Source organism: Pristiophorus japonicus, chromosome 4 (genome assembly GCF_044704955.1).
Source record: "Pristiophorus japonicus isolate sPriJap1 chromosome 4, sPriJap1.hap1, whole genome shotgun sequence".
In the NCBI taxonomy this organism is placed as follows: domain Eukaryota; kingdom Metazoa; phylum Chordata; class Chondrichthyes; family Pristiophoridae; genus Pristiophorus; species Pristiophorus japonicus.
The window spans coordinates 140,831,386-140,857,236 of record NC_091980.1 but is presented as its reverse complement, the minus strand read 5'-3'; the positions used below and the strand labels follow the sequence as shown (position 1 = coordinate 140,857,236).

At 46.6% G+C, this 25,851-nt stretch overlaps 1 protein-coding gene across 1 annotated transcript in view; it reads left to right on the top strand.

Moving 5' to 3' along the window:
• LOC139262693 (putative ammonium transporter 1) overlaps positions 1-25,851 on the top strand; it is a 106,532-nt gene that overhangs the window by 53,683 nt on the left and 26,998 nt on the right. Inside the window, exon 8 of the mRNA XM_070877845.1 lies at positions 16,302-16,381. Within this exon, the coding sequence (XP_070733946.1) occupies positions 16,302-16,381 (80 nt within the window). The remainder of the gene's footprint in view (positions 1-16,301; positions 16,382-25,851) is intronic.

The following is a 25,851-nucleotide window of genomic DNA, read 5'->3' as shown; positions in this document are numbered from 1 at the left end:
AGATATACCCACCAAAGGCTTCCTTATCTCCCACCAAATCTAGCCCAGCGAACTGAAACTTGATTAAGTGGTTTTAATCTGGCGTTAATAGGCTTTTCGAAGTTGATGAGCTCTCCATTGTGCTCGTCTGGCCTAAGCCAGATATTTCTATGCCTGTTGAAAAGGTGTTGGAATATGTATGTGGCATTGTTTAAATGCTAATGTTTTCAAGGGGCAAGTTTCGAGGGTATACAGTTCCCAGACAATTTGATTAGTTCCAATGTCCAAACTGGCCCTTTAGATATTGACCCCACCCCTTTTCTTGCAGACCCAACATACACCTTTTAAAAATCCCAAATTCGATTAAAGTTCGTAGTTTCTTCCATGTGTACTTTAGGATTTCAAACTTTCTGATAGATAGTTCCAAATTAAATTCCCAGTCCAAACACTGCGGGGGGGTCTCCATGAATGCATCCCCTTTTATCCCCTGCAGGCCTCGTCTGCCCCTTTAAAATTAATTTGTGTCCCAAAGTTTTCCTTCCATTTTAAAAGTCCAGAAAGGGATTCTTCTCCTCTGCAGAGGAAAGGTACCTGGAATCTTTGCGAGATATTGGTAAATTCTACATTCCCCCCTGTGATACCATATCACTTATGGTATCATTCTTCGAGGTGAGCAAAGTTCCTGACTCCCAAGAGATAACCTTCCCCGTAAATTAGCTAAACTAATACCCAAAGTGCATTACACTTATGCAACATCACCATAGATGCACACTTTTCCCTTTACAGGTACAAACCTTTTACATACCCTCCCAGCTTGGAGGGAGTTCAATCACTACAATTGCATTTCAGCACAGTTACATTTCATTTCAGTTACATTATATTCACCAGCATATAGGCAACATACAACCACATTATGGAAGGGAAAAAAACATAGATTAAAACTAAACAACATCAATTAGTCTCCTGAGGTTTGTCCATCACCCAGTAATGTCTAGATCCTGCCCTTGAGAACTGCTCTCAGGCTGGCTGACACATAAGACAAACTCAAAATAATCACCTAAACATTACTGCAACATTAACCTCAATTCTAAACTAAACCTTAAAATGTAAAATGGTGCAGTCAGCTGCCTTAAACTAAAATTAGAGCTATGTACAACCGCCATCCGTCTCCGGGTGGCCTGGTTACTCCCTGTCAGGCCCATGCCTTGTGCGGCCTGATAGCTGCCTGGATACTAGGGTTTCCCCGCAGCTGGTGAGCTGGAGACCCTTGTCTCTGGGACAGCTCGTGGCTACTGCTCCTGTGAGTCCCTCACCGCTGGAGGCGGCTGGCTGGTGGTCCCTACTCTGAGCGGCCTCTATCCTTCTGACCTTCGGCCTTTCCTGTCGAGCTGCCCTTCTCCCAGGGTAGAATCGCTGAGGTTCAGATGCCGGTGACCACGGTATCTTTGGCCGTGGTGTACGGAGGGTCCTTCTCAGGGCTTGGGTTACTGGGGGTGCGTCCGAATCCCAAACGATGGGTGAGATAGCCCCTCCAGTACTGCAATTCACTGCCCCTATAGGCACGGTTTCTGAGCCTGCCACATTCCATGTGGGCCCTCCACCGTCGGGGGCGGCCAACGGAGGGTCCCTGTCCTGAGGACGGTTCACCCCTCCCGGCTGCCCTCTGGTTGGCTGACCCTGGGTTGTACAGCTTGCACTGGTTGATGTGGAACCACTTAGTACGGCGGGGCAGCTTTATGGCATAGACCATCGGGCTTGCCTTGTCCACAATGCTGTATGGCCCCATATATAATGCTTCAAAAACCCTGACCCGAGCATAGTTCCTCACCATGACTTGGTCCCCTATCTCCCATTCGTGGTGTTTGCTGGGTTCTAGCAGCAATCGGTTCCCCTGATGCTGTCTGCCCATGTTACTAGCAGCCTGCCAGTGAATCTGTTTAAGGTGTTCAAACAGGTTCCTGACAAATCGGTCCCGGTTCACCTCTCTGAGCTGACCTTCTGTGAGCACCGGGGCTAGGACATGGGTGGGGGTCCACATGATCCGGCCAGTCATGAGCTCGTGTGGGGAATTACCCGGTGCTCTTTGACTGGCTAGCTCGGATCCCCATTAGGACCAATGGTAAGACCTCCACCCACTTTTGGGGTGAGTCACCCGTTTCCTTCCGCAGCCTTTCTTTAATGGTGCGGTTTAAACGCTCCACAATACCCGATGACTGTGGATTGTGGGCAACATGCCATTTCACCTCAATGCCGAGCACCTTAAGGGTTGCCTACATTACCTGCCCGGTGAAATGGCTCCCCTGGTCCATACTGTGGGAGTCCCCACCGGGAGAACACTTCCCTCACTAGAATCTTAGCTGTCCCTAGTGCGGTGGCTGTTCGGCAGGGGAAGGCTTCAACCCAGTTTGAGAACACGTCCACCAGGACTAGGCAGTATTTGTAGCCTCCCTGGGCAGTGGGTAGGGGCCTGATGTAGTCAATTTGGATTGACTGCCATGGTCCCTCTACCCTCCTGACGTGTCCTAGGGACACCTTCCTTTTCTGGGTGTCAGGGTTGTTCGCAGCACACACCAGGCAGTTCGCACAGAACTCGCGGACGTCCTCCCTGAGTCCCGGCCACCATCCTGCCTGTTCCACCCATTGCCAGGTGGTATCAGGCCCGGGGTGTCCTGCTCCTGGACCCTCATGGGCCAGTTTTAGGAATTCCCTCTGGTGCTGCTGTGGCACGACCCATTGTCCCGCTTTAAACAGCATGCCTTCCTTAACGGTAATGGCTGCTGTGCCGTACGGACCTTCTACTCTCTCTGCTCTAGCTAGCGCGTTCAGGACAGCTTTCAGGACTGGGTCCTGTAGCTGAACTGTATTTAAGTCCGGGGCCAAAGCTGTCCCTGTACTCTCTGCTGCCCTGTTCTTATTCTTGACCGCTGCTATGCGGCCGGTGTCATAGGGGTCCCAGAACTTTCCCATGCGGGCACCTTCTTTGGCCAGTTTGTCAGTCTGTTGGTTTCCCTCTGCACGGGGTTCGGTTTTTGAATGGGCCTTCACCTTATGTATGTAGACCTTTCCTTCTTCCCCCACCGCTGTCATGATTTTCTCCAGCAGGGGCTTGATTGCCAGGGGTCTCCCGTTAGCGGACGTGTATCCGCGACGGGACCAGATAGCCAGGTACTCCGTACATGAATTGCAGGTGAACATACTGTCCGAGCAAATCATGTACGGGGTAGGGAATTCCTCGGGGTGGGTCACCACATACATTACGGCGGACAGTTCAGCATGCTGGGCGCTCATGGTGCTGGGGAGCTTGATTGCCAGGGCAATACCTGCCCTTGGGTCATAGACTCCGCACCCAGTGAGTCGTTCGTCAGCAGATACCGTGCTGGACCCGTCCACGTAGATGTCCCGGCCTGTAGGGTGTAACCCAGCCCGAAGGTCAATGTTCACCTCCCATACCCCTTCTATCGAGTACCTGTGGGCTTTCCTTGGATAGATTAGGTTGGCTGTGAGCCTTGGCTCGCGGGGGCCTTCTACTCTGAGGTCCATCTGGGAGAGGAGCAGGGTCCAGCGAGCAATGCGGGCACTGCTCACCATCCCGTCCTTAATCCTCCAATCTAGAAGTATCTGAGTAGGTGTGTGGTGGGTTAGGAGTGTTAGAGGAGACCCTCCTGTGAAGATCAAGGATCTTTTCACTGCCCAATGTGTGGCTAGGAGGTGTCTCTCACAGTTGGAGTCCCCCTTCTCCACATCCTGGAGGAGTAAACCACCGGTCTCAGCTGGCCCTGCCGCTTTTGAAGCAGCACTGAGCTCAAACTGTCCCCGCTGGCTGCCACCTCCAGGAAAAACTCCTTTCCTACATCTATCGCTCCTAAGGCTGGCGCGGTCTGCAAGTCCTTCTTGAGCTGATTAAATGCTGCCTCGCAAACCTCATCCCAGTCCCACTCGACACTCTTGTGTAGGAGCTTAAGCAGAGGGGCTACGGTGGCTGCATAATCCTCAATAAAGTCTCTGCAGTACCCGGTGAGCCCTAGAAAGGATCTTACCCCTGTCACTGTGTTGGGGGCTGGTAACTCCTGTACTGCCTCCCTTCTAGCCTTGTCTATGGCCCTTTCCCCAGCGCGCACAGTCAGTCCCAGGAATTTGACTTCCTTCTGACCGATCTGTGCCTTCTTGGGGTTTACTTTAAACCCTTCTTCTTTTAGCAGCTCCAGCAGCTCAGCCAGCAGTGGGCCATGCTCCTCCCCCTGATCGGTAAACAGGAGCAGGTCATCCACATACTGCACCAACTGCTGGGGTCTGCTAAAGCCCTTTAAACAGTTCGCCAAACATTGGTGAAAAATGCTGGGATTATTGTGGAAGCTTTGGGGAAGACAGTTCCACATGTATTGTTGGCTCTTAAAGGTAAAGGCGAACTTGTACTGGTCCTCCCGTTTTAAAGAAATGGACCAGAACCCATTTGAAATGTCCAGCACTGTGAAAGTGGTCGCAGATGCTGGAATACTCCCTATGAGATCCGCTACGGCTGCTACAGTGGGTGCACAGGCAGGGATATTCTTATTTAGTTCTCGATAGTCCACGGTGGCCCTCCATGAGTTGTCCGGTTTCTTAGCCGGCCACAGTGGAGAGTTCACATGGGTTGCTATCGGTCTTAACACCCCTTGCTCTACCAGTGATCCCAGCGCCGTTGTCAGGTCTGCCTCTGCCTCCCTGGGGAAGTTATATTGCTTTTGTGGTCGGGTCATGGGGTCCCCTACTATACTAACTTCCACCCCCGTTACCCTACCACAGTCATGTTTGTGGGTGGCAAATGCTGCAAGATGTGCCTATACATATGCCTGGTACTCCACTGGGGTGTTACTGACCAGTAATTCCAAGTCATAACCCTCCTTTGGCTTCACGGTACACAATGTTCCCTTGGCCCCTTTTTCTGGGATCACCGCCACCTCACCTTCCCTGTCAGTCACTATGGCTCCCCACAGACAGTGGTTCCTGAGATCCACTAGGATCTGGTGGCCAATGATGAAATCAGCTCCCAGGATCCCTTTTCCCTTCTGCTCCCATTTCATCAGGACACACTTCCATTTGGTTTTGAGTGTCCCTAACTGAATGGTGAGCGGGATGGAAAATGAACCAGTTTGCTCATTGCCTGTGAACCCCACTAGACTGTACGGGACCCCGTTCGATAGAGGTGAGGTAGCTGGGTTATCTGCATATACAAGGGTGCTGGAAGCACCGGTATCTAGCAGGTAGGTCCCTTTCACTTTCTCCACCTCCATCGTAATGCACGGTCTCTTCCAGGCATCGTACTCTAGGGAACACAGGTACACAGGCTGCGCTGGCTGTAGTCATGCATCTGGGTGGGTTGGAGCAGAGGGTTTTACCGTACCGGCTACTGGACCGGTTGCGATAGCTACTGCTCCCTGTCCGTTTATGAGTGTCTGTCGGGCGGCTACGAGTGTCTCATATGTGTCGGGTGTTCCTGCCCCGGCCTTACGGGCTGGGGCTGGAGTGGCCTTTCCCTTAGTCTCTTCCCATGGGTTCTTACAGTCCTTCCTCCAGTGCCCACTTTTCCCACACCCAAAACACTCGCCCCCTTTGTGGGGAGGGTTCCCACCTTCCTGATGCCACTCTCTCTTGCCTTAGTTGGGTTTAATCTCATGGACCCTCCCTGAGAAGAGGGCTCCTCTGTCCCTCTACTGTTCCGGTAAGCCAGGGTCAACTGCCTGACCACTGTCTCCTCGGTGGTTCTGGGATCTCTTGGATCGAACCAGACCTGGGCTTTTGCCTTTACTCCAGGTAAGCTGTTTGCCACCAGGCTGCGGAGCCAGTGAGCCAGCTCGTTAGGGTTCAGGTGGGCCCGGTCAAGAACCCCACTACAGGCCCTTTCGTAGACCGGCCACAACCTGTCGGCGAAAGCCTGTGGAGTCTCCCCATAGAGCTGCACTGTTTTCTCCACTCGGGAGAAAGGACTCCCGTCGTTCATACCCATGACCTCTAGAACCTCCTCCTTAACCGTAGCGTATGTGTTTCGCCCCTTTCTGCTGTCTGCAGAGAGGGAATGGCACAGCTTGGTGTCTAGCGAGAAGAGCAACAGCTTAGCCTGCTCTGAATCATCGCACCCGTTAATATCCCCTGTGTGTTCCACTTCCAGGAAGTGTACCGAGGGATCCCCCTGTTGGGTGAGCTTACTTAGGTGGCCTATCATAGCCCTCAGTTTTTGGGTGTCGTGGGGGACTACGAAGTTGCTTTCCAGGGGTCCTGCTGCCCCATTGGCATCAGGTGGGCCAAACGTCTACTGACGGACCGGGTGCATTGGCCCTGGTTCCGGCCCTTCTTGTATTGGCTCGCCCTCTTCCCCCTGCTGCCAAGCCGAGTTAAAACTCGGGGCTGCCGGTGTTGGTAGTTTGCAATCCTTGCCTGCCCTGCACTCTGGCTGACACCCCTGCTGCCCCGGGCCATTCCTGGGAGCTGCAGGCGGTGACTGAGGGGTTTCTCCTTGCCCAACCAGGTGTTCCTGGGCTAAACCCGGGTTTATCAGGCACACCATGCCTTTAGCCCGGGATAGAGCAAGGTTCAAGCTTTGGATCTGCTGCTGGCAGGGGCCGTGGTCTCCTGCCTCAAATTCCCTGGCACTGGCTACCTTATAGGCTACCTGAATGTCGCTCACCCTCTCCCCGTACTCTTTAACTTGCTTGGCGAGGCAAGAATTCTCTTCCCGCAATGCCAGTTCGCTATTTTTGGCTTCAATAATCTGACACTGTAAAAGGTTCAGTTGGGTTTTGTACCTTTCTTTAGTGAGCGCTCTACTTTCCTTTAACTGTCCCACCTCTGTCCACAGCCTTTTCCCGACTGTGGCCCTTGCGCTGGACCTCTCTTCTGCCTGTCTCAATACTTCCTTTAATTTCTCATTCTCCTCATCTAGAAGCCGGATCTGTTGCTGAAGGCAAATTAGCCAAATGGCCTACTCTATCGACCTTTTATGGTCCTTGCTCTCGGTCCATTGAGCGGCAGCATCTTCTGGACACTCAGCATACAATAGATCGAGTGCCCACTCCTTAGCCACATTTACCCTCTTAAACACATACGAGGAAATCCCCTCTTCCATTTTGCTTCGTTTCCTGAAACCAGTCTCTCTCTTATCACGTCCCTTGTACCAGTGTCCCATCTGGGTCGCCATTATGTAAGGGGTGGTTTGCAGGGGGTCAGCTTTCCCTTCTGACCTTATATGAGCGGTTCCGAATCTCTCCCACACCCTTGGTTCTAGACACTGGAATTATGAAGGGACTGTGACAGACTTGGACAGACAATTGGTTTCAAGGTCGGAAGCAGGTATGGCTTTATTGTGTTTAAAAAGAAGTAAAAGGCACACCTTTAATAACACACACAGACCAATACACACTGAGGGGTACAACACATTGAATAAAATGTCAAATTGCAGCCTGTGGGGAAAAGAATACAGCTTAAACTCTAAATGGGGTAAAGAGGAGAATGCAGATACATTTACACAAGTTATCCCAGCCTCCCTCCCCCAATTCCCCTAACCAACTAAGTTATAGCTCTGTGGGTTCAGGGGCCATGCTCACCAATCCCATTTTTGACAGTTGCCGGTGAATCACGGTTTCGGGGTTCGCTGCACTTGGCCTTCTAGGTGAGCCATACCCCGGTCGGAGGAGAGGACTTCGGACTGCGTAGTCTTCGGTTGGGGTGCGTCCATTGATGCAGTTAGTTGCATTTTGGATGTATGGGGTAAGTACTCACTTTCTTTGGTTAGGAATAGTTTTAGTTAGTCCCTTTTGGTAATTTCTCACCCGTTGGTCATTCCGAAGTAGATTGTAGAGTGGAAATAAATGTCGATTCTTCGGTTTTTGCTGAGTTGGTTTTGGTTGGTCGTTTCGCTGGTTGTGGTGGCCCGGGTTGTCAATTTGGTTGCTGACAACCTTCCATTTTGTGGGTCTCGTGCTCGGTCGGTCCTTGATGATTTCTTGTAGTTTCCTTCACTACTCCATTTCTTCACTCCCCACCTCCGGCTGCTTGTGTCTGTCTGTGTTTGAGTCTGTGTTCTGCTGTTCAAGTCTGTGTCCTGCTTTCTGTGTTCTGTTCCTTGGTAAAACTGGGAATAGATATACCCACCAAAGGCTTCCTTATCTCCCACCAAATCTAGCCCAGCGAACTGAAACTTGATTAAGTGGTTTTAATCTGGCGTTAATAGGCTTTTCGAAGTTGATGAGCTCTCCATTGTGCTCGTCTGGCCTGAGCCAGATATTTCTATGCCTGTTGAAAAGGTGTTGGAATATGTATGTGGCATTGTTTAAATGCTAATGTTTTTAAGGGGCAAGTTTCGAGGGTATACAGTTCCCAGACAATTTGATTAGTTTCAATGTCCAAACTGGCCCTTTAGATATTGACTCCACTCCTTTTCTTGCAGACCCAACATACACCTTTTAAAAATCCCAAATTCGATTAAAGTTTGTAGTTTCTTCCATGTGCACTTTAGGATTTCAAACTTTCTGGTAGATAGTTCCAAATTAAATTCCCTTTCCTATGAGTCCAAACACTGCGGGGGGGGGGGTCTCCATGAATGCACCCCCTTTTATCCCCTGCAGGCCTCGTCTGCCCCTTTAAAATTCATTTGTGTCCCAAAGTTTTCCTTCCATTTTAAAAGTCCAGAAAGGGATTCTGCTCCTCTGCAGGGGAAAGGTACCTGAAATCTTTGCGAGATATTGGTAAATTCTACTTACCCCAGAGATGGTGAGGAGGATTGCCCTTCGTTTGGCAGCGCTCTCTTCCATCTAGCTCCTTGGCCACGAAGTATTGGTCGAGTCACTCCACAAAAGTTTCCCAGTCATCTCCCTCTGAGAATTTCTCCAGGATGCCCACTGTTCTCTGCATCTTTGTGTTTGCTATCTGTATCTCATCGTCAGTTGTTGTGTATGGAGAAAGAGTCAGACTGAACACTGTGAGCTCAAAGTAAAGTGTGACCTAAGTCTTTTATTGCAGGTCTCCAGAGAGCTCTCCAACCTGTGAAGCCTCCTTAAATACCTGTGCTCCCAAGGGATTATGGTATCCCTTGGGGCTCCAGCAGATGAACCCTCTGGTGGCTGTACAGAGTAAATACAAGTATACATATATAACAGATATTAATACCTTTGCTCTCTGAGAATAGCAATATGAGCAGCTTATGGTCAGTTTCTAACATGAACTTAAGCCCAAACAGATACTGGTGCATTTTTTTCACCCTGTAAACGCAAGCCAAAGCTTCTTTTTCAATCATACTGTTGGCCCTTTTGGCCTTGGACAAACTCCTGGACGCATAAGCGACCGGTTACAATGTTCCCGATTCATTTGCTTGTTGTAACACACACCCGACCCCGTACGAAGATGCATCGCAAGCTAGCACTAAACGTTTACATGGGTCATACAGAACAAACAGTTTGTTGGAACATAACAAATTTCTGGCTTTCTCAAAATCAGTCTCTTGTGATTTCCCCTATACCCAGTCATCTCCCTTGCGTAGCAACACGTGTAGAGGTTCTAGCAAGGTGCTTAACCCGGGTAGGAAATTACCAAAATAATTGAGGAGTCCCAGGAATGACCGAGGTCCGTCACGTTCTGTGGTCTCGGCGCGTTCTAGATGGCTTCCCTCTTGGCATCGGTGGGTTTGATGCCGTCTGCCGCGATTCTTCTCCCTAAGAACTCGACCTCTGGCACCAAGAAAACACACTTCGAGCATTTCAACCTGAGTCCCACATGATCTAGCCGACTTAGAACCTCTTCCAGGTTTTACAAGTGTTCGATGGTGTCCCAACCTGTGATCAATATGTCGTCCTGGAAAACCACAGTGCGAGGAACCAACTTTAGCAGACACTCCATGTTCCTTTGAAAAATAGCCACGGCCGATCGAATCCCAAACGGGCATCTATTGTAGATGAACAGACCTTTGTGCGTGTTGATGCAGGTGAGGCCTTTTGAAGATTCTGCCAGCTCCTGCATCATGTCGGCCGAGGTCAGGTCCAACTTGCTGAACGTCTTCCCTCCTGCCAGCGTCACAAATAGGTCGTCTGCCTTGGGTAGCGGGTACTGGTCCTGCAGCAAAAAACGGTTAATCGTTACTTTATAGTGCCCACAAATTCTGACCGTGCCAACGCCCTTGAGAACCGAAACAATTGGACTGATCCACTCGTTGAACTCAACCGGCGCGATAATGTCCTCTCGTTGCAGCCAGTCCAGCTCGATCTCCACTTTCTCTCGCATCATGTATGGCACTGCACGTGCCTTGTGGTGGATGGGGTATGTACCGGGAACCAAGTGGATCTGCACCTTCGCCCCAGAGAAATTTCCGATGCCTGGCTCAAACAATGACGGGAACTTGCTCAAAACCTGGGCACATGAGGCGTCGTCGATGGACGAAAGCGCTCAGATGGCGTCCCAGTTCCAGCGGATTTTTCCCAGCCAGCTTCTGCCTTTTACACTATTACCATCCCAGTCTATATAAGGTAATTGAAGTCCTCCATTATCATTACTCTATAGTTCTTGCATCTCTCTGTTCCCTATTCCCAGTATCTGCTTCGTAAATTGACCTCAGGCAGGACTAGGCAGGGAAAGATCAGGCTGGGCGATGGAGGCGAGGTTTATAATTAAAAATCACGTAACCTGATCCCAGCCTGCCGCATGGGTGGTGGCGGATATTGGGGCATCCAAGTGTCCCATCGTGGAGAGGCGGGAGGATTATTAACATTTAAATCAGGGTCCTAATACAATTGGAGCCCAAACTGAACTTAACTGGTGCAGCATTGGTTCCCGGTGCTCCGGAAAGTCACTAGGGAAACAGACGAGATTGCTTGGCAGTTTATCGTAGTGGTTAAAGGTCAATGTCAATGTCAATAAAGGTTCAGCACTTTCAGGTCTTTTCTCAGTTCCCTCTGGGATGCGCTTTGGTGACAATTTTGGTGTGAGAGAGTTATTTGGAGAGTTTTGAGGTGTTCAAACAGAGAAGCTTATGGTGGGTGGCGCTATGGCACCTCTTGATTGGACTGAGGAAGAGGAAGAGAATGAGGATCAACAGAAGTAAGGGCATGTTGTGGAGAGAGCTACAGGTGGTCAGCAGAGAAAGGAGCAACAGAGGGAGAAGACCCTACCCACCCGACAGGATCTGCAGAGGCTCAGCTTCCTGTCAGACAAGCAGTGCTTTCGAAGGCTGAGATTGTCAAATCAGGTAGTCACCGACCTCTGCAGTCTCTCTGTGGAAGAGCAGCTTGGAGGAGATCAGTAATGCCTTGTAACCCCATGTCTTCTGTATCTGTTAGTATATAGAAGCCGGTAGAAATATTGATGGCCGCTTGGGCCTGCAGGGACTCAATAGTGCGCCTTGATACAACTTCCATAGAAGAGGACAGATTTTCAATAGAAGATTGTATGGATGAAAAACCTTGCAATATCACTCCACAAATGTTCGAGCTGGACAGCTCCATCCTATGTGTCATTGTGTATAGTGTGCTTGGCAGGAAGCTAGCACCTTGAACAGTTGCTGCTCCAACCTCCAGCATTCTCCTCTTAATTGATCAATTCTGGGTTCAGCATTTCTGTCCAGCTATGCAGAACTTGGATAGGACGGCACCCTCCGACGTGGACAGTCCACAGCTGTCCCTGCCACCACTCTCTGTTCGTGACCACTGTGACGCTGGGTCCTCATCAGAAATGAGCTCCTCTGAGGTGTCCTCATGATCTCCAGGCAGGAGCTTGTTTTCTTCGATGATGACGCTGGAGGAACTTTACAAATGTTGAAATGCATGATTAAATTGCTCATATTTGATAAAGTGCGAAAGTCAACTCAAGATTACTTTGTCTTGTAGGAGATGTGGGTCTGAGAGATTAATGCTGTCACCCTGCTGTAATGTACAACCAATCTCATCATCTCCGATGCTTAGGGAGGCAGAGTCTACTCCTCTGCTGTGTAAAGCTCCACAATCTGTGGGGAACCAACTCTGGTCCTTGGCTTCTCCCTAGCATTCTGTGCTCTCTTCTCCTGTAAAGGTAGCACAACAAACTTATGAATGGCTCTGAGGCATGCGTACATCCGATGGATGCAGTGTATTCGGTGAGGGTGACAATCAGGCTGATACACCACGAGGAGGATTAACATGCATTTGAGGAACATGTTGACAGTGCCATTTCGGGGCATGTGCTGAAAATTGAGAGAGCTGAATTAAGTGGTATCAGAGTACATGAGGATTGGGGTGACCGGCAATGGTGGATGGAGGACGAGAGAGGTGAGGATGTGAGGGGAGTGAGGATGAGAGGATGTGCATGTAAATGGGTGCTGATGAAAGTGATTGGGTGTGAGAAGTGATGTGAATGGAGTATGTTTGATAAGACAGATGAGAGGGTATGCACTACAGCATCTCTAACTTTTCTCACCTTTCCTGACCTGGTCAGGTCATTGAAATGTTTGCGACATTGGACCAGGACCTCATGGTGATGCTCCTGCTAGTCACCTCCTGTGGCATCTCCAAACACACCTTCTTTGTGGTAGCAGCAGGGTTCTTTTTCCCATTGGTGGGAAACGGGACCTCCCTCCTGGCCCTTACTGCACCCAGTAGAATACCCAGTATGATGACTCACTGAATCTGTGCATAGCCTTTACTCCTTGTATGCCATCACAATAACGTTTATCCTTCAAATTCACTATGTTGTAATTCACAAACCTCATCTATTATGAGATCCCTTATCTCTGAACTTGGTCTTTAAATAGTCAAAGGGAAATCACGTCATGCGGGTCCGCATCACGCCCAGTTACACGCTTTGGAGTCGTGAAACACGGAAGTTAAATGATGCATCAGGCATTCCCCGTTGAAATTGGATATTGCATCCCATGATGTAGCGTGTTTGTCACCCTCCCCTCTGCTCTGATTCTGTCTCTATGTTAATATCAGGTCTGATGTCTAGCCACACACATGAAGGATGCTGCTTTATGTGAGCTACCCAAGGGCTGCTAGCACCTCTTTGAACGCGACCTGCATTCCTAAGCAAAAGGAGCACCTGCACCCTACCATAGCTTCTTTGGCCCTGTGAAGCCTCCTGCTGTTGCATCCCTTATCCAGTAGAGCTAAGCTAAGCCCCTCAGCTGATGAATCCTGTTCTACATCACTTGTAATGTGACTATCTCTTTGGTGATACCAAGGACATTGCAGACAGGCACATGTCATAGAGCTGTAAGCATGGCATCCTTTACTTATAACATTCCATTTGCTCTCTGTGTGCAGGTTGCACCTGAGCATCACTGGCAGATACCTGGCTCATGTCACCGAAGAGGAGAGCAGATGGAACGTTATGAGTAAGAAACACCATACTTAGAGTTCTGTAATGTCAGACCAATGATGCTCAAAATATCCTTTACATGAAAAATATTATCTACTCTGTCATCTCACCAGCAACTGAATTGCTGAGCCATAATTCCTGGGAATTGCACACTGTTGTGCAATGGCAATCTGGCCTGGGTTGTCATTTATAATCATTCAATGGCCATTAGGCTACTTTCATTGGATTATTGTAGGTACACCATGATCAGCCAGCAATAACAAAATGATATACCATGGACTCACCCAGCAGAAAACTGAGACTAGGTACCATTTTATTTTTTATTAGTACAGGTTTAGCACTCCTTTATAGCTATATCTTTTGCTTTAAGTCCTGAGGATGGAACAGGGAAAGATCACAACCTAAATAGCAGTCCGATGACGTAACATTTTTTTAAAAGTGAAAATGCCGCATGTTACTCCTTTTTTATCAGTAATTGTAGTTCCTATCTGGATGTGGAATTTGAATTTATTTTAAAGAATCAGAGGACCATAGGCCTATAAATGGCTGTCGTCAATATTGGTTGGCAAATGATTAACATGTTTGCCTGACATTCATTTGTCTTTGCAGTGATGCTGACCCATTTAAAGTAAACATCTGTCTTAAATTAGCCAGCATAAGAATGGCATATGACTAGCATGCACACAGAGCTGAATGTCAGATGAGAGGTGAGAGTAGCTGCCCTCAACATAAGGCACTGCCAACAATGGACCTAGAAAAACTGAAGTCAATGGCGATCAAAGGGAAAACTCTCCAGTGCCTGGAGTCGTAGCTAGCAGAAAGGAAGCTGGCTGTGGTAGTCATGGGGCAGTCATCGTAATGACTTTCCTTCCATCATAATCCCAGCCATCTTCCCTTGATCTTCAATGGTACCATAATTGCTTAGTCCCCCACTACCAACATCTTGGATGTCAGCATTGACCAGAAGCTTAACTGAACCAGCTATATCAACACAGTGGCTTTAAGTGCAAGGCAGTGGCTGGGTACTCTGTGATGGGTGACTCAACTCCTAACCCCTCAAAGCCTCTCTACCATATATAAGGCTCAACTGAGGAATGTGAAGAAATACCAGTCATCTGGATAACTGCATCACAACAACACTCAAGAAGCTCAACACCATCCAGGACACAGCAGTTCCTCTGTCACCAGACTCAATATCCACTCTCTCCATTGCTTTGTCAATGTAAACTCATATTTTACAAAAGAAGCAATAAGATTTTGTTTTGCTTAATTTGACAATAGAGGAGCTAGGCAAAGAATGTTAATCATCATCATCATATCATAGGCAGTCCCTCGGAATCGAGGAACACCTGCTTCCACACCTAAAGTGAGTTCTTTGGTGGCTGAACAGTCCAATACGAGAGTCACAGACCCTGTCATAGGTGGGACAGACATTCGTTGGGGGAAGGGGGGCGTGTGACTGATTTACCACACGCTCCGTCCGCTGCCTGCGTCTGACCTCTTCGCGCTTGCGGCGTTGAGATTCAAAGAGCTCAACACTCTCCCGGATGCACTTTCTCCACTTAGGGCGGTCTTAATCCACAGACCCCCAGGTGTCAGTGGTGATGTCGCACTTCACCAGGGAGGCTTTGAGGGTGTCCTTGTAACGTTTCCGCTGCCCACCTTTGGCTCGTTTGCTGTGAAGGAGCTCCGCATAAAGCAATTGCTTATGGCTCGTGTCTGGAATGCGAACTATGTGGCCTGCCCAGCGAAGCTGATCGAGTGTGGTCAGTGCTTCAATGCTGGTGATGTTAGCCTGTGCGAGGACATGGGGGATAAATAGTGGAGCCAACAAAGGTGAGAGCTGGTCACCAAACAAGCCTGGAACTATCTCTTCAAAACATTGAAATAAAACAAGCTTTTCATTTGCTGTTAAAAAAATAAGGAAATCGAGACACAATCTAAATGTCACTTGTTCAGTCAATGACCCAACTTTATCTGTCAGATACTGAAGCGAGGTTTGATAGGGTAGGCATAGCGAAGATATTTACACGTGCGGGAGTCCTAAACTAGGGGCGATAAATATAACAACGTTATTAATAAATCCAATAAGGAATTCAGGAGAAGCTTTTTTACACAGAGAGTGGTGATAATGTGGAACTCGCTACCACATGGAGTGGTTGAGACGAATAGCATAGATGCATTTAATGGGGAGATAGATAAGCACGTGAGGGAGACAGAAATAGAAGAATATGTAGGGTTTGATGAAATAAGATGGAAGGAGGTTCGTGTGGAGCATAAACACCGGCATAGACCAGTTGGCTGAATTGCCTGTTTCTGTGCTATAAATTTTATGTTATGTAGGTAACTAGCACACTGTGGCTGCAGTATATACAATCAACAGAATGCATTATGGCAACTCACCAAAGTTACTTCAACAGCACAACCCTCTCCTGTGACCTCTACCACTGAGAAGGACAAGAGCAGTAATGTTGTGAGAACACCATCACCTCCAAGATCTCCTCCAAGTCAGACAGCATTCTGACTTGGACATGAATCGCCCTTCTGTCATTGTCGCTGGGTCAAAATCCTGGAATTCCCTACCTAACACCATTATAGGAGCACCATTAACACAGGGTTTATAGCGGTTAAAGGAGAAGGCCCACAACATCCTCTCGGGGAAACTAGGAATCGGCAATAAATGTAGCCTTACCCATGTCACCCACACCCTGAGAGCAAATTTAAAAATTGCATTAAGCATTTATGCTGATCTTGCCAAGAGCCATTTTAAGGCTTATCTCTACTGTGAATTTGTTTTGTGAAGGTTCAACTGTATTTAAAAACTCCAATTATGGGTAATCCAACATTCACAATATACATGCATGTTTGCAATTCCAGCTACAGAATTTGTAAATTTTTATTGTTTAAAATAAATAATTCAGATAACACACAAATTAAGATATATGAAATTAACAGTTTGAGTCGAGATAATGATTGTCAGCTAGATGTATTGATATTTATATATCTTGTTTTAGTTTACGTGAGTGGTGGTTCATTGGGCTTGATGTTTGCCGGATTATTTATAGACCAGAGAAATAATCAAGGACAAGCAGTGGTAAGAAAACCTGTCTAAAGATTATAAAACATTTTGAGTTATTTTTAATTATTGAACAGAATATTTATGACTGATTGATAATCTAAATTAACTAAGTAATAAAGTAAAGGCCACATTCTATAGTTTATAAGTAAGACATAGAGAACAAAATTTGTTATGATAAAAATGAAGCATTTTTATCCAAGCTCTAGCATTCTATCAGAATCTTTAATTCTGTCACAGTATATCAGGAGTTAAAACCGGTTCCACTAACAAAATTATGCCTTAGTGCATTTGGATATAGTTGTTGCAGCTAATTGTTTGTCTGAGCTGCATATCTGGGGGAGCTAAACATTGGGAAGACTGAAGCCATTGTCTTCCGCCCCTGCTAAAAACTCGGCCACTCTCTCAGGCATAATCAGACTGTTTGCAGCAGCCTTGGTGACCCATTTCAACCCAAGCTGAGTACCGCCTACTTCCACCTTGGTAATATTGCCTGCCTTCGCCCCTACCTCAGTCCGCCCAGTGCTGAAACCCTAATACATGTCTTTATCACCAGCAGACAACTCGAGTATTCAACTGGTATTCAAGACTACTCCAACTTCTCATCCACAACCTCCATAAGCTTTAGTTCCTGCAAAAATCTGTTGTCCGTATTCTAACCTGCATCAAGTCCTGCTCGCTATCACCTCAACCTCACTGACCTGCATTGATTTCTGGTGCCCCAATGCCTCAAACTTAACATTTCTGTCCTTGTCTTTAATCTCTTCAATGGCCCCTCCTTCCTCTAGAACCTCCTCCAGCAGAACAACCCTCACAACTCTTAATTCCTCTGACAAATGGTGTCTGTGCCTCTGGTAACCTGGGTTCTATTCCATGGAATTCTTTCCCAAATCTTTTAGCCTCTCCACCTCCCTTTCACTCTTATGAGATGTTCCTTAAAACCTATCTCACTGATTAATAAATATTTTCACTTTCCCAGATACCTAGGTAAATTAGTAGCATGCCCAGTGATTGAATAAAGAATCTTGACTTTATCTCAGCTTACCGACCAGAATTTTCTGGGGTCCAGGTGGGCACGATTGGAGGCAGGTCAGGTGGGAAATGTTTTTAAAGCTGGACGGTCAGCCCACGCCCTCGCGCCTTTCCCTCAGGCGCGTTTGCCGGTGCGGCAGCGACCCGACCGGCAGAGGCGAGCGACTTAATTGAAATCATTATCAGCTTGTTGTCAGACACATAAGAGCCTCCCCCCCGCCATCTTTCAAATTTCTTTATATGGCCACAGGATTCATGCAGCTCGGGAATCACGTCTGTCAACCTAAGGCGGGAGTTGAGTGGTCATTGACCCAGCTGATAACTTGACGGCATCAGATGTACTATAAAAGCTCCGACCTCACGGCTGATCATTTTTCTCAGGCAGAAGGTACTGTTGACTACATTGCCAGCACAGATTTAACTTTCTACAGTCTGCAAGTGTTTCCAGCAATGTCTCCATCCAGTGTCACTTCATTGGAAGAACCTCTCTCACCATTGACAGATTGCTTCTGCCAACTTTACTTGACCTGCCATCTATTCCATCAGTTTGGGTGCCATTTATACCATCTCACCTTGGTCCTCAGAATCTGACCACGATGAGCCCCAACACCAGCAACACCAAGCACACCAGCAGCACCAACAACAACACCACCAACCTTCTCTGCAACCACCTGATGCTGCACAGGACAGAGGGCATCATCACCTGAGCACATTGCTACTCGGTAGGCCAGGAATGGCCTCACCATGGCCAGATTTACTTAACTTTATGCCATACATCTATACAGCTGCCATATGCTGCAGCAGGTTGGCACCACCCCACAGCAACACCACAAACCATCCCCACAATGACCAAGCCATTCACCATTGGTGGAGGTACTGTTATGTCTCACTATTTCTGCAACTCACTAAGCCACTTCCAAAGGTGCTCACAAATTTCTCTTAAACCGGAAAGTGGTGTAAATAAAGATTTTTATGTTTGAGATCACATTAACGGAAACTTGACATTAACATTGAATAAAACACCCATGTAGCTACCCTTGTGAATCTACTTGTGTGTCATCTTACACATGCTTCTACAAGGTGCTACCCTGGTGGCTTCAGCAGAGGTCGAGGCAGCCTGCTCACTTTCCTGCTGCGACTACTTAGACACTCTTGGCGGATGTCCTCTGGGTCTTGGAGCCTCTGATGACCCTGCCAATGTCTGCTCCTCCTGCGAGTGTGCAGGGATAGAATCAGCCATCAGTGTCTGAGTAGGCATCTGGGGCTCTGACTGAGGGGGTGGCAATGAGAGGAGAAGTGTAAGCGCTTTGAGAGGACCCCACACTTCCATGTCTCCTCTCACATCATCCCTCTCATGGGCCACCCACATTTAATCCAATGCAAGTAGCCTAATGGCCCGTGCCAGCAAGGAGCTGGAGAAAACCTTGCTGCACATCAGTGGGGCCATGAGGGCCCACATATATTCTGACATCGCTCCTAGAGAGCAGGCCTATGAGCCTCTGCCATCTATTCTCCATAGATAGTATGTGCTCAAATGAGTGGCACATCAGCTGCACCATGCAGGTTGCCATCCTTTCCATGGAAGAGCCTACAGTCGTCATTGCCTGCGACTCGGTGGTGATCATGCTGGAGATGGACTCCTCCATGCTCTGAACAATTGCAGACATTGCAGTCGCAAAACCTGTCAGAGCCCCCTGCAACTCCAGGATCGCCCTCTTTCTGGATGACCTCCGAGGCTCAGCATCTGCATGCAGCTGAGCAGAGCGGGGAGCGTCCTGTGCCCTCCAGCGAGGAGTCTCCACTACTGTCCCTGTCTCCACCATCTGCTCTTGCTCACTTATGAGTTGTGAAACACCAGGTGACAATACTACCATTTCAAATGGCTATCGATTAGAACCAGAAAATGATCATTGCCCCTCTCACAAAAATCAATATGTATTCTTTGACATAGTCTCGTTGGCCAAGTCCATGTTTGCAGCGGCGTTTTAGCTGGCATGGCGCTGCAGTCTTGACTTGCTTACGAATACTTCTAAGTCTTTAATTTATCAACCCAGGCCAATAAACTAAACTTCGTGCCACCGTTTTCATGCCTACGATGCTAGTATGCTCACCGTGAAGTTCCGTCAAGACTTTGGCCCGTCGTGCACTGGGAATGACTACTCTCAGGCCCCATTTTAAACATCCCTGATCTTCAGATCACCCTCACAAGGTATGCTCATAGGGCCGCTGTAACGTGGCATTTTTCTGTGTGTGCTCTGCAATAACAGAGACGGTGACTGGAAAGTCCTCATCAACAACAGCTAGAGTAAAGATTAACTGTTCATGGCCAATTTCAGAATCTTCATGAGGCAACCTTGAAAGGACATCTGCCACTGCATTCTGCTTTGACGTACGATACTCAATTTTGTAATTGTATTGAGACAATAAAATAGCCCATGTTTACATCCTGGAAGCCGCCATAGATGGAATTGCCGCTTTTGGGCCTAGGATAGCTAGTAACGGTTTGTGATCGGTTACTAGCATGAATTGCCGTCCAAAAGAAACTGGTGAAACTTTTTAATACTAAATATAATTGCCATAGCCTCTTTCTCAATCTCAGCATAATTTTGTTCGCTTTTGTTGAGCGTACGCAATGCAAAGGCAACTGTTTTTTCCTGCCCATCATTCATAACATGGCTAGTCACTGCTCCCACACCATACCCAGAGGTATCACATGCTAGTCTTAGTTCACGAGTCAGATTATAATGGATGAGAAGAGCACTATTGCTCAAGCGTTGCTTGCATGTGTTGTATGCATTCTTTGCTCTTTGTCCCAAATCCAACGCACTTTCTTTCTTAAATAATGGAGTGGTGTGGGCACCATTGCTACTTCAGGAAGGAATCAAGCATAATATTGGACCATGCCGTAATTCAGTAAAGTTTTTCGATTCCGGAGTCATCATAATGGCTTGCACTTTCTCCTTAACTGGTTGGAGACCATTTTCATCTACCCACAATCCTAGATAAACCATCTCACGCTGTATAAATGCACATTTATTCTCCTTCAGCTTCAGATTATGGTCTTTGAACCATCTGAATACTTCTAAGATTTTCAGGTTTTCCTTCTCTGTGCACCTATCAACTTATCATCTTGATTGCACAAACAGTGATTTATTCCCTGTAAGATCTGATCCATGGTAGGCTGAAATATCTTTGGTGAGGACTTGATACCATAGGGCAACTTAGAGTATAAATATAAACCTTTGTGAATGTTGATTGTCAGAAAAATAAAAAAGGGGCAATCACACTGCGGTATTATAGATCATCAAACAGTGGGAGGGAGATAGAAGAGCAAATATGAAGGCAAATTTCTGCCAAGTCCAAAAATCATAGGGCAGGAAAAGTAGAGAATTTCAACTATCCTAATATTGATTGGGATAAATATAGTATGAAGGGTATAGAGGGTGCGGAATTCCTAAAATGTATTCAAGAGAACTTTTTTAGTCAGTATGTAACAAGCCCAACACGGGAGAGGGCGGTTCTGGATTTAGTATTGGGGAATGAAGCTGGGCAGGTGGAAGGGGTATCATTGGGAGAGCACTTGGGTGCCAGTGACCATAATTCAGTCAGATTCAAGGTAGTTATAGATAAGGACATGGTTAGACCAGGAATACAAATTCCAAATTGGAGAAAAGCTAACTTTGCTAACTTGAGAAGTGATTTGGCCACAGTGGACTGGAAACAGCTACTTGAAGATATATCAGTGTCGGAACAGTGGGAGGCATTCAAGGAGGCAATCCGGAGGGCTCAGGCCAAACATGTGCCCTTAAAGAAAAAGGGTGGGAATAACAATTCTAGAGCCCCCTGGATATCTAGGGACTTACAAGGGACGATAAAGAAAAAAAGGGAAGCTTATGTCATATACCGACGGCTAAATACTGTAGAATCTCTGGAGGAATATAGAAAGTTCAGAGGTAAAATTAAAAAGGATATTAGGAATGCTAAGGGAGCATGAAAAATTCTAGGCAAGTAAAATCAAGGAAAACCCAAAGATGTTCGATAAATATATTAAGAGCAAGAGGATAATTAAAGAAAGGGTAGGGCCTATTAGAGACCATGGTTTCCATACTTGCTTTGGAGGCAGTTCAGAGAAGGTCACTAGGTTGATTCCGGAGATGAGGAGGTTGACTTATGAGGAAATGTTGAGGAGGTTGGCCCTCTACTCACTGGAATTCAGAAGAATGAGAGGTGATCTTATCGAAACATATAAGATTATGAGGGGGCTTGACAAGGTGAATGCAGAGAGGATGTTTCCACTGATGGGGGAGACTAGAACTAGGGGGCATAATCTCAGAATAAGGGGCCGCCCATTTAAAACTGAGATGAGGAGGAATTTCTTCTCTCAGAGGGTTGTAAATCTGTGGAATTCGATGCCTCAGAGAGCTGTGGAAGCTGGGACATTGAATATATTTAAGGCAGAGATAGACAGCTTCTTAACCGATAAGGTATTAAGAGGTTAACATAGAAAATAGGTGCAGGAGCAGGCCACTTGGCCCTTCGAGCCTGCACCACCATTCAATATGATCATGGCTGATCATGCAACTTCAGTACCTCACTCCTGCCTTCTCTCCAAACCCCTGATCCCTTTAGCCATAAGGGCCACATCGAACTCTCTTTTGAATATATCCAATGAACTGGACTCAACAACTTTCTATGGTAGAGAATTCCATAGGTTCACAATTCTCTGGGTGAAAACGTTTCTCCTCATCTCGGTCCTAGATGACATACCCTTTATCTTTAGACTGTGACCCCTGGTTCTGGACTTCCCCAACATCGGGAACATTCTTCCTGCCTCTAACCTGTCCAATCCTGTCAGAATTTTTTATGCTTCTATGAGATCCCCCCTCATTCTTCTAAATTCCAGTGAATGTAAGCCTAGTCGGTCCAGTCTTTCTTCATATGTCAGTCCTGCCATCCCGGGAATCAGTCTGGTGAACCTTCGCTGGACTTCCTCAATAGCAAGAATGTCCTTCCTCAGATTAGAAGACCAAATTGTACACAATACTCAAGGTGTGGTCTCACCAAGGCCCTGTACAACTGCAGCAAGACCTACCTGCTCTTATACTCAAATCCTCTAGCTATGAAGGCCAACATGCCATTTGCTTTCTTTACTGCCTGCTGTGTACCTGCATGCCTACTTTCAATGACTAATGTACCATGACGCCCAGGTCTCGTTGAACCTCCCCTTTTACTAATCTGTCACCATTCAGATAATATTCTGCCTTCCTGTTTTTACCACCAAAGTGGATAACCTCACTCTTATCCACATTATATTGCATCTGCCATGCATTTGCCCACTCACCTAACCTGTCCAAGTCACCCTGCAGCCTCTTAGCATCCTCCTTACAGCTAACACTGCCACCCAGCTTAGTGTCATCTGCAAACTTGGAGATATTACATTCAATTCCTTTGTCTAAATCATTAATATATATTTTAAATAGCTGGGGTCCCAGTACTGAACCTTGCGGTACCCCACTAGTCACTGCCTGCTATTCTGAAAAGGACCCATTTATTCCCACACTTTGCTTCCTGTCCTTGTTATGGGGAGTGGGCAGGAAAGTGGACTGGAATCCATGATCGGATAAGCGATGATCGTATTAAATGGTGGAGTAGGCTCGAGGGGCCTTATGACCTACTCCTGCTCCTATTTCTTATGTTCTTATGAGGGTAATCTGTGTGGGGAGGTGGAAGATGTTGGTATGGTTCTTAATGAATACTTTGCATTTGTTTTCACAAAGGAAAGGGGCACTGCAGATACTGCTGTCGAGGAGGAGTGTGAAATTTTGGATGAAATAAATGTAGTGAGAGAGGAGGTATTAAAGGGTTCAGCGGCTTTGAAAGTGGATAATTCCCCAAGCCCAGATGAAATGCATCCCAGGCTGTTAAGCGAAGCAAAAGAGGAAATAGCAGAGGCCTTGACCATTCTTTTCCAGTCCTCTTTGGATTCAGGCATGGTGCCGGAGGACTGTAGGACTGCTAATGTGGTACCCTTGTTTAAGAAGGGAGAAAGGGGTAGACCGAATAATTACAGGTCTGTCAGCCCAGACTCAGTGGTGGGAAAATTATTGGAAAAAATCCTGAAGGACAGGATAAATCTACATATAGAAAGGCAAGGATTAATCAGAGACAGTCAGCACGGATTTGTTAAGGGAAGATCGTGTTTGACTAACCTAATTAAATTTTTCAAGGAGGTAACCAGGAGGGTCGTTGTAGTGTATATGTCGATGTAGTGTATATGGATTTTAGCAAAGCTTTTGATAAGGTCCCACATGGCGGACTGGTCATGAAGGTAAAATCACATGTGATCCAAGGCAAAGTGGCAAGTTGGATCCAAAATTGGCTTAGAGGTAGGAAGCTATGGGCTTGACTTTCCACTTCACATCGCCCATCTAAGGCCCATCTATGGCCCAAAATGGACCTCTATCGCCCATTTTGAGCAAAAAGTGGAAACTAGGCCCAAAATATTGCCGCAAAAATAGGCCCCCAAGTTTCCACTTTAATTGCTGAGATGATCGCCCAAATGATCGCCCACACAAGGCCCATCCCAAGTTTCAGCACTTAGCATGCACTTCGCTGGGCCAATGCAAGGCCCAAAAGAGTGCTCAAAAATAGTTGCTTTTTCAGGGCCTTAGAGAGGGAAATGGGCACTACAGATGCCATTTTTAGCCTCTGAGGAATGGTGGAGAATTGTTCTGAGTTATTTAGAAAGTAAAATTGATGCAAATTGTACTCAGAAATTTGGGACAGGGAATATAAATAGGTATTATCACCTTATTTATGCATATATTGGAATTATTTATTAAATAGCTTTTACATAGTGAAGTTATTTAATGATATTCCGTGGGGAAACAGAATAAACAAACAAATCTGCATGAAGAACTGTACGTTGTAAAACTTATGTAAGTAAGAGAGAAGGTTCAAAAGTTGTAGAAAATGTTTCTTTTATTAACAAAGAACTAATGAATAACACCCTCCCTCCAACCCCCCACCCCCCCGCACCAACCCACCCTTCCCTCAAAATCCCAAAAACGTTACAAGAAGAAGAAATGAACATTTTACAGAACAAGTGGCCATTTAAGTAATGATAACAAGTGACCATTTCAGTCACGCTAACAATTGACCATTTCAGTCATAACAACAAGTGACCATTTCAGTCATGACAACAAGTGACCATCTCAGTGATGATAACAAGTGACCATTTCAGCGATGACAACAAATGACCATTTCAGTCACGCTAACAAGTGACCATTTCAGTTATGATAACAATTGACCATTTCAGTCATAACAACAAGTGACCATTTCAGTCATGACAACAAGTGAGCATCTCAGTGATGACAACAAGTGACCATCTCAGTGATGACAACAAGTGACCATTTCAGTGATGACAACAAGTGACCATTTCAGTCACGCTAACAAGTGACCATTTCAGTTATGATAACAATTGACCATTTCAGTCATAACAACAAGTGACCATTTCAGTCATGACAACAAGTGAGCATCTCAGTGATGACAACAAGTGACCATCTCAGTGATGACAACAAGTGACCATTTCAGTGATGACAACAAGTGACCATTTCAGTGATGACAACAATTGACCATTTCAGTGATGACAACAAGTGACCATTTCAGTGATGGCAACAAGTGACCATTTCAGTCATGCCAACAAGTGACCATTTCAGTGATGATAACAAGTGACCATTTCAGTCATGCCAACAAGTGACCATTTCAGTCATGACAACAAGTGACCATTTCAGTCATGCCAACAAGTGACCATTTCAGTGATGATAACAAGTGACCATTACAGTGATAATAACAAGTGACCATTTCAGTCATGCCAACAAGTGACCATTTCAGTCACGCTAACAAGTGACCATTACAGTGATGGTAACAAGTGACCATTTCAGTCATGACAACAAGTGACCATTTCATTCATGACAACAAGTGATCATTTCAGTGATGATAACAAGTGACCATTACAGTGATGACAACAAGTGACCATTTCAGTGATGATAACAAGTGACCATTTCAGTCATGACAACAAGTGACCATTTCATTCATGCCAACAAGTGACCATTTCAGAAAAAATGGAAAGGGAACAGTTAAGTAATGATAACAAGTGAACAAGTGAACATTTAACTTTATGCTGGGTTGCATAAAATTTAGTTATATTTTAATGTAAACATTGCAGATTCTAGTTACTATTTAGATCATTAAATAACACATGAATATAAATTTCAACTACTCTCGCAGCTGCCAGTAAGCTGTTCCACCGTTTGCGGCACTGGTCTGGTGTGCGCATTTCATTGGAGGCCGATGTGACTACGTTGGCTATTTCGGACCAATTCCTGCGATATGCACGGGGTGGAGGTTTCCCCTGTCCACCCGTGTCAGATCCTCCCACCTGGAGCTGACAGCAT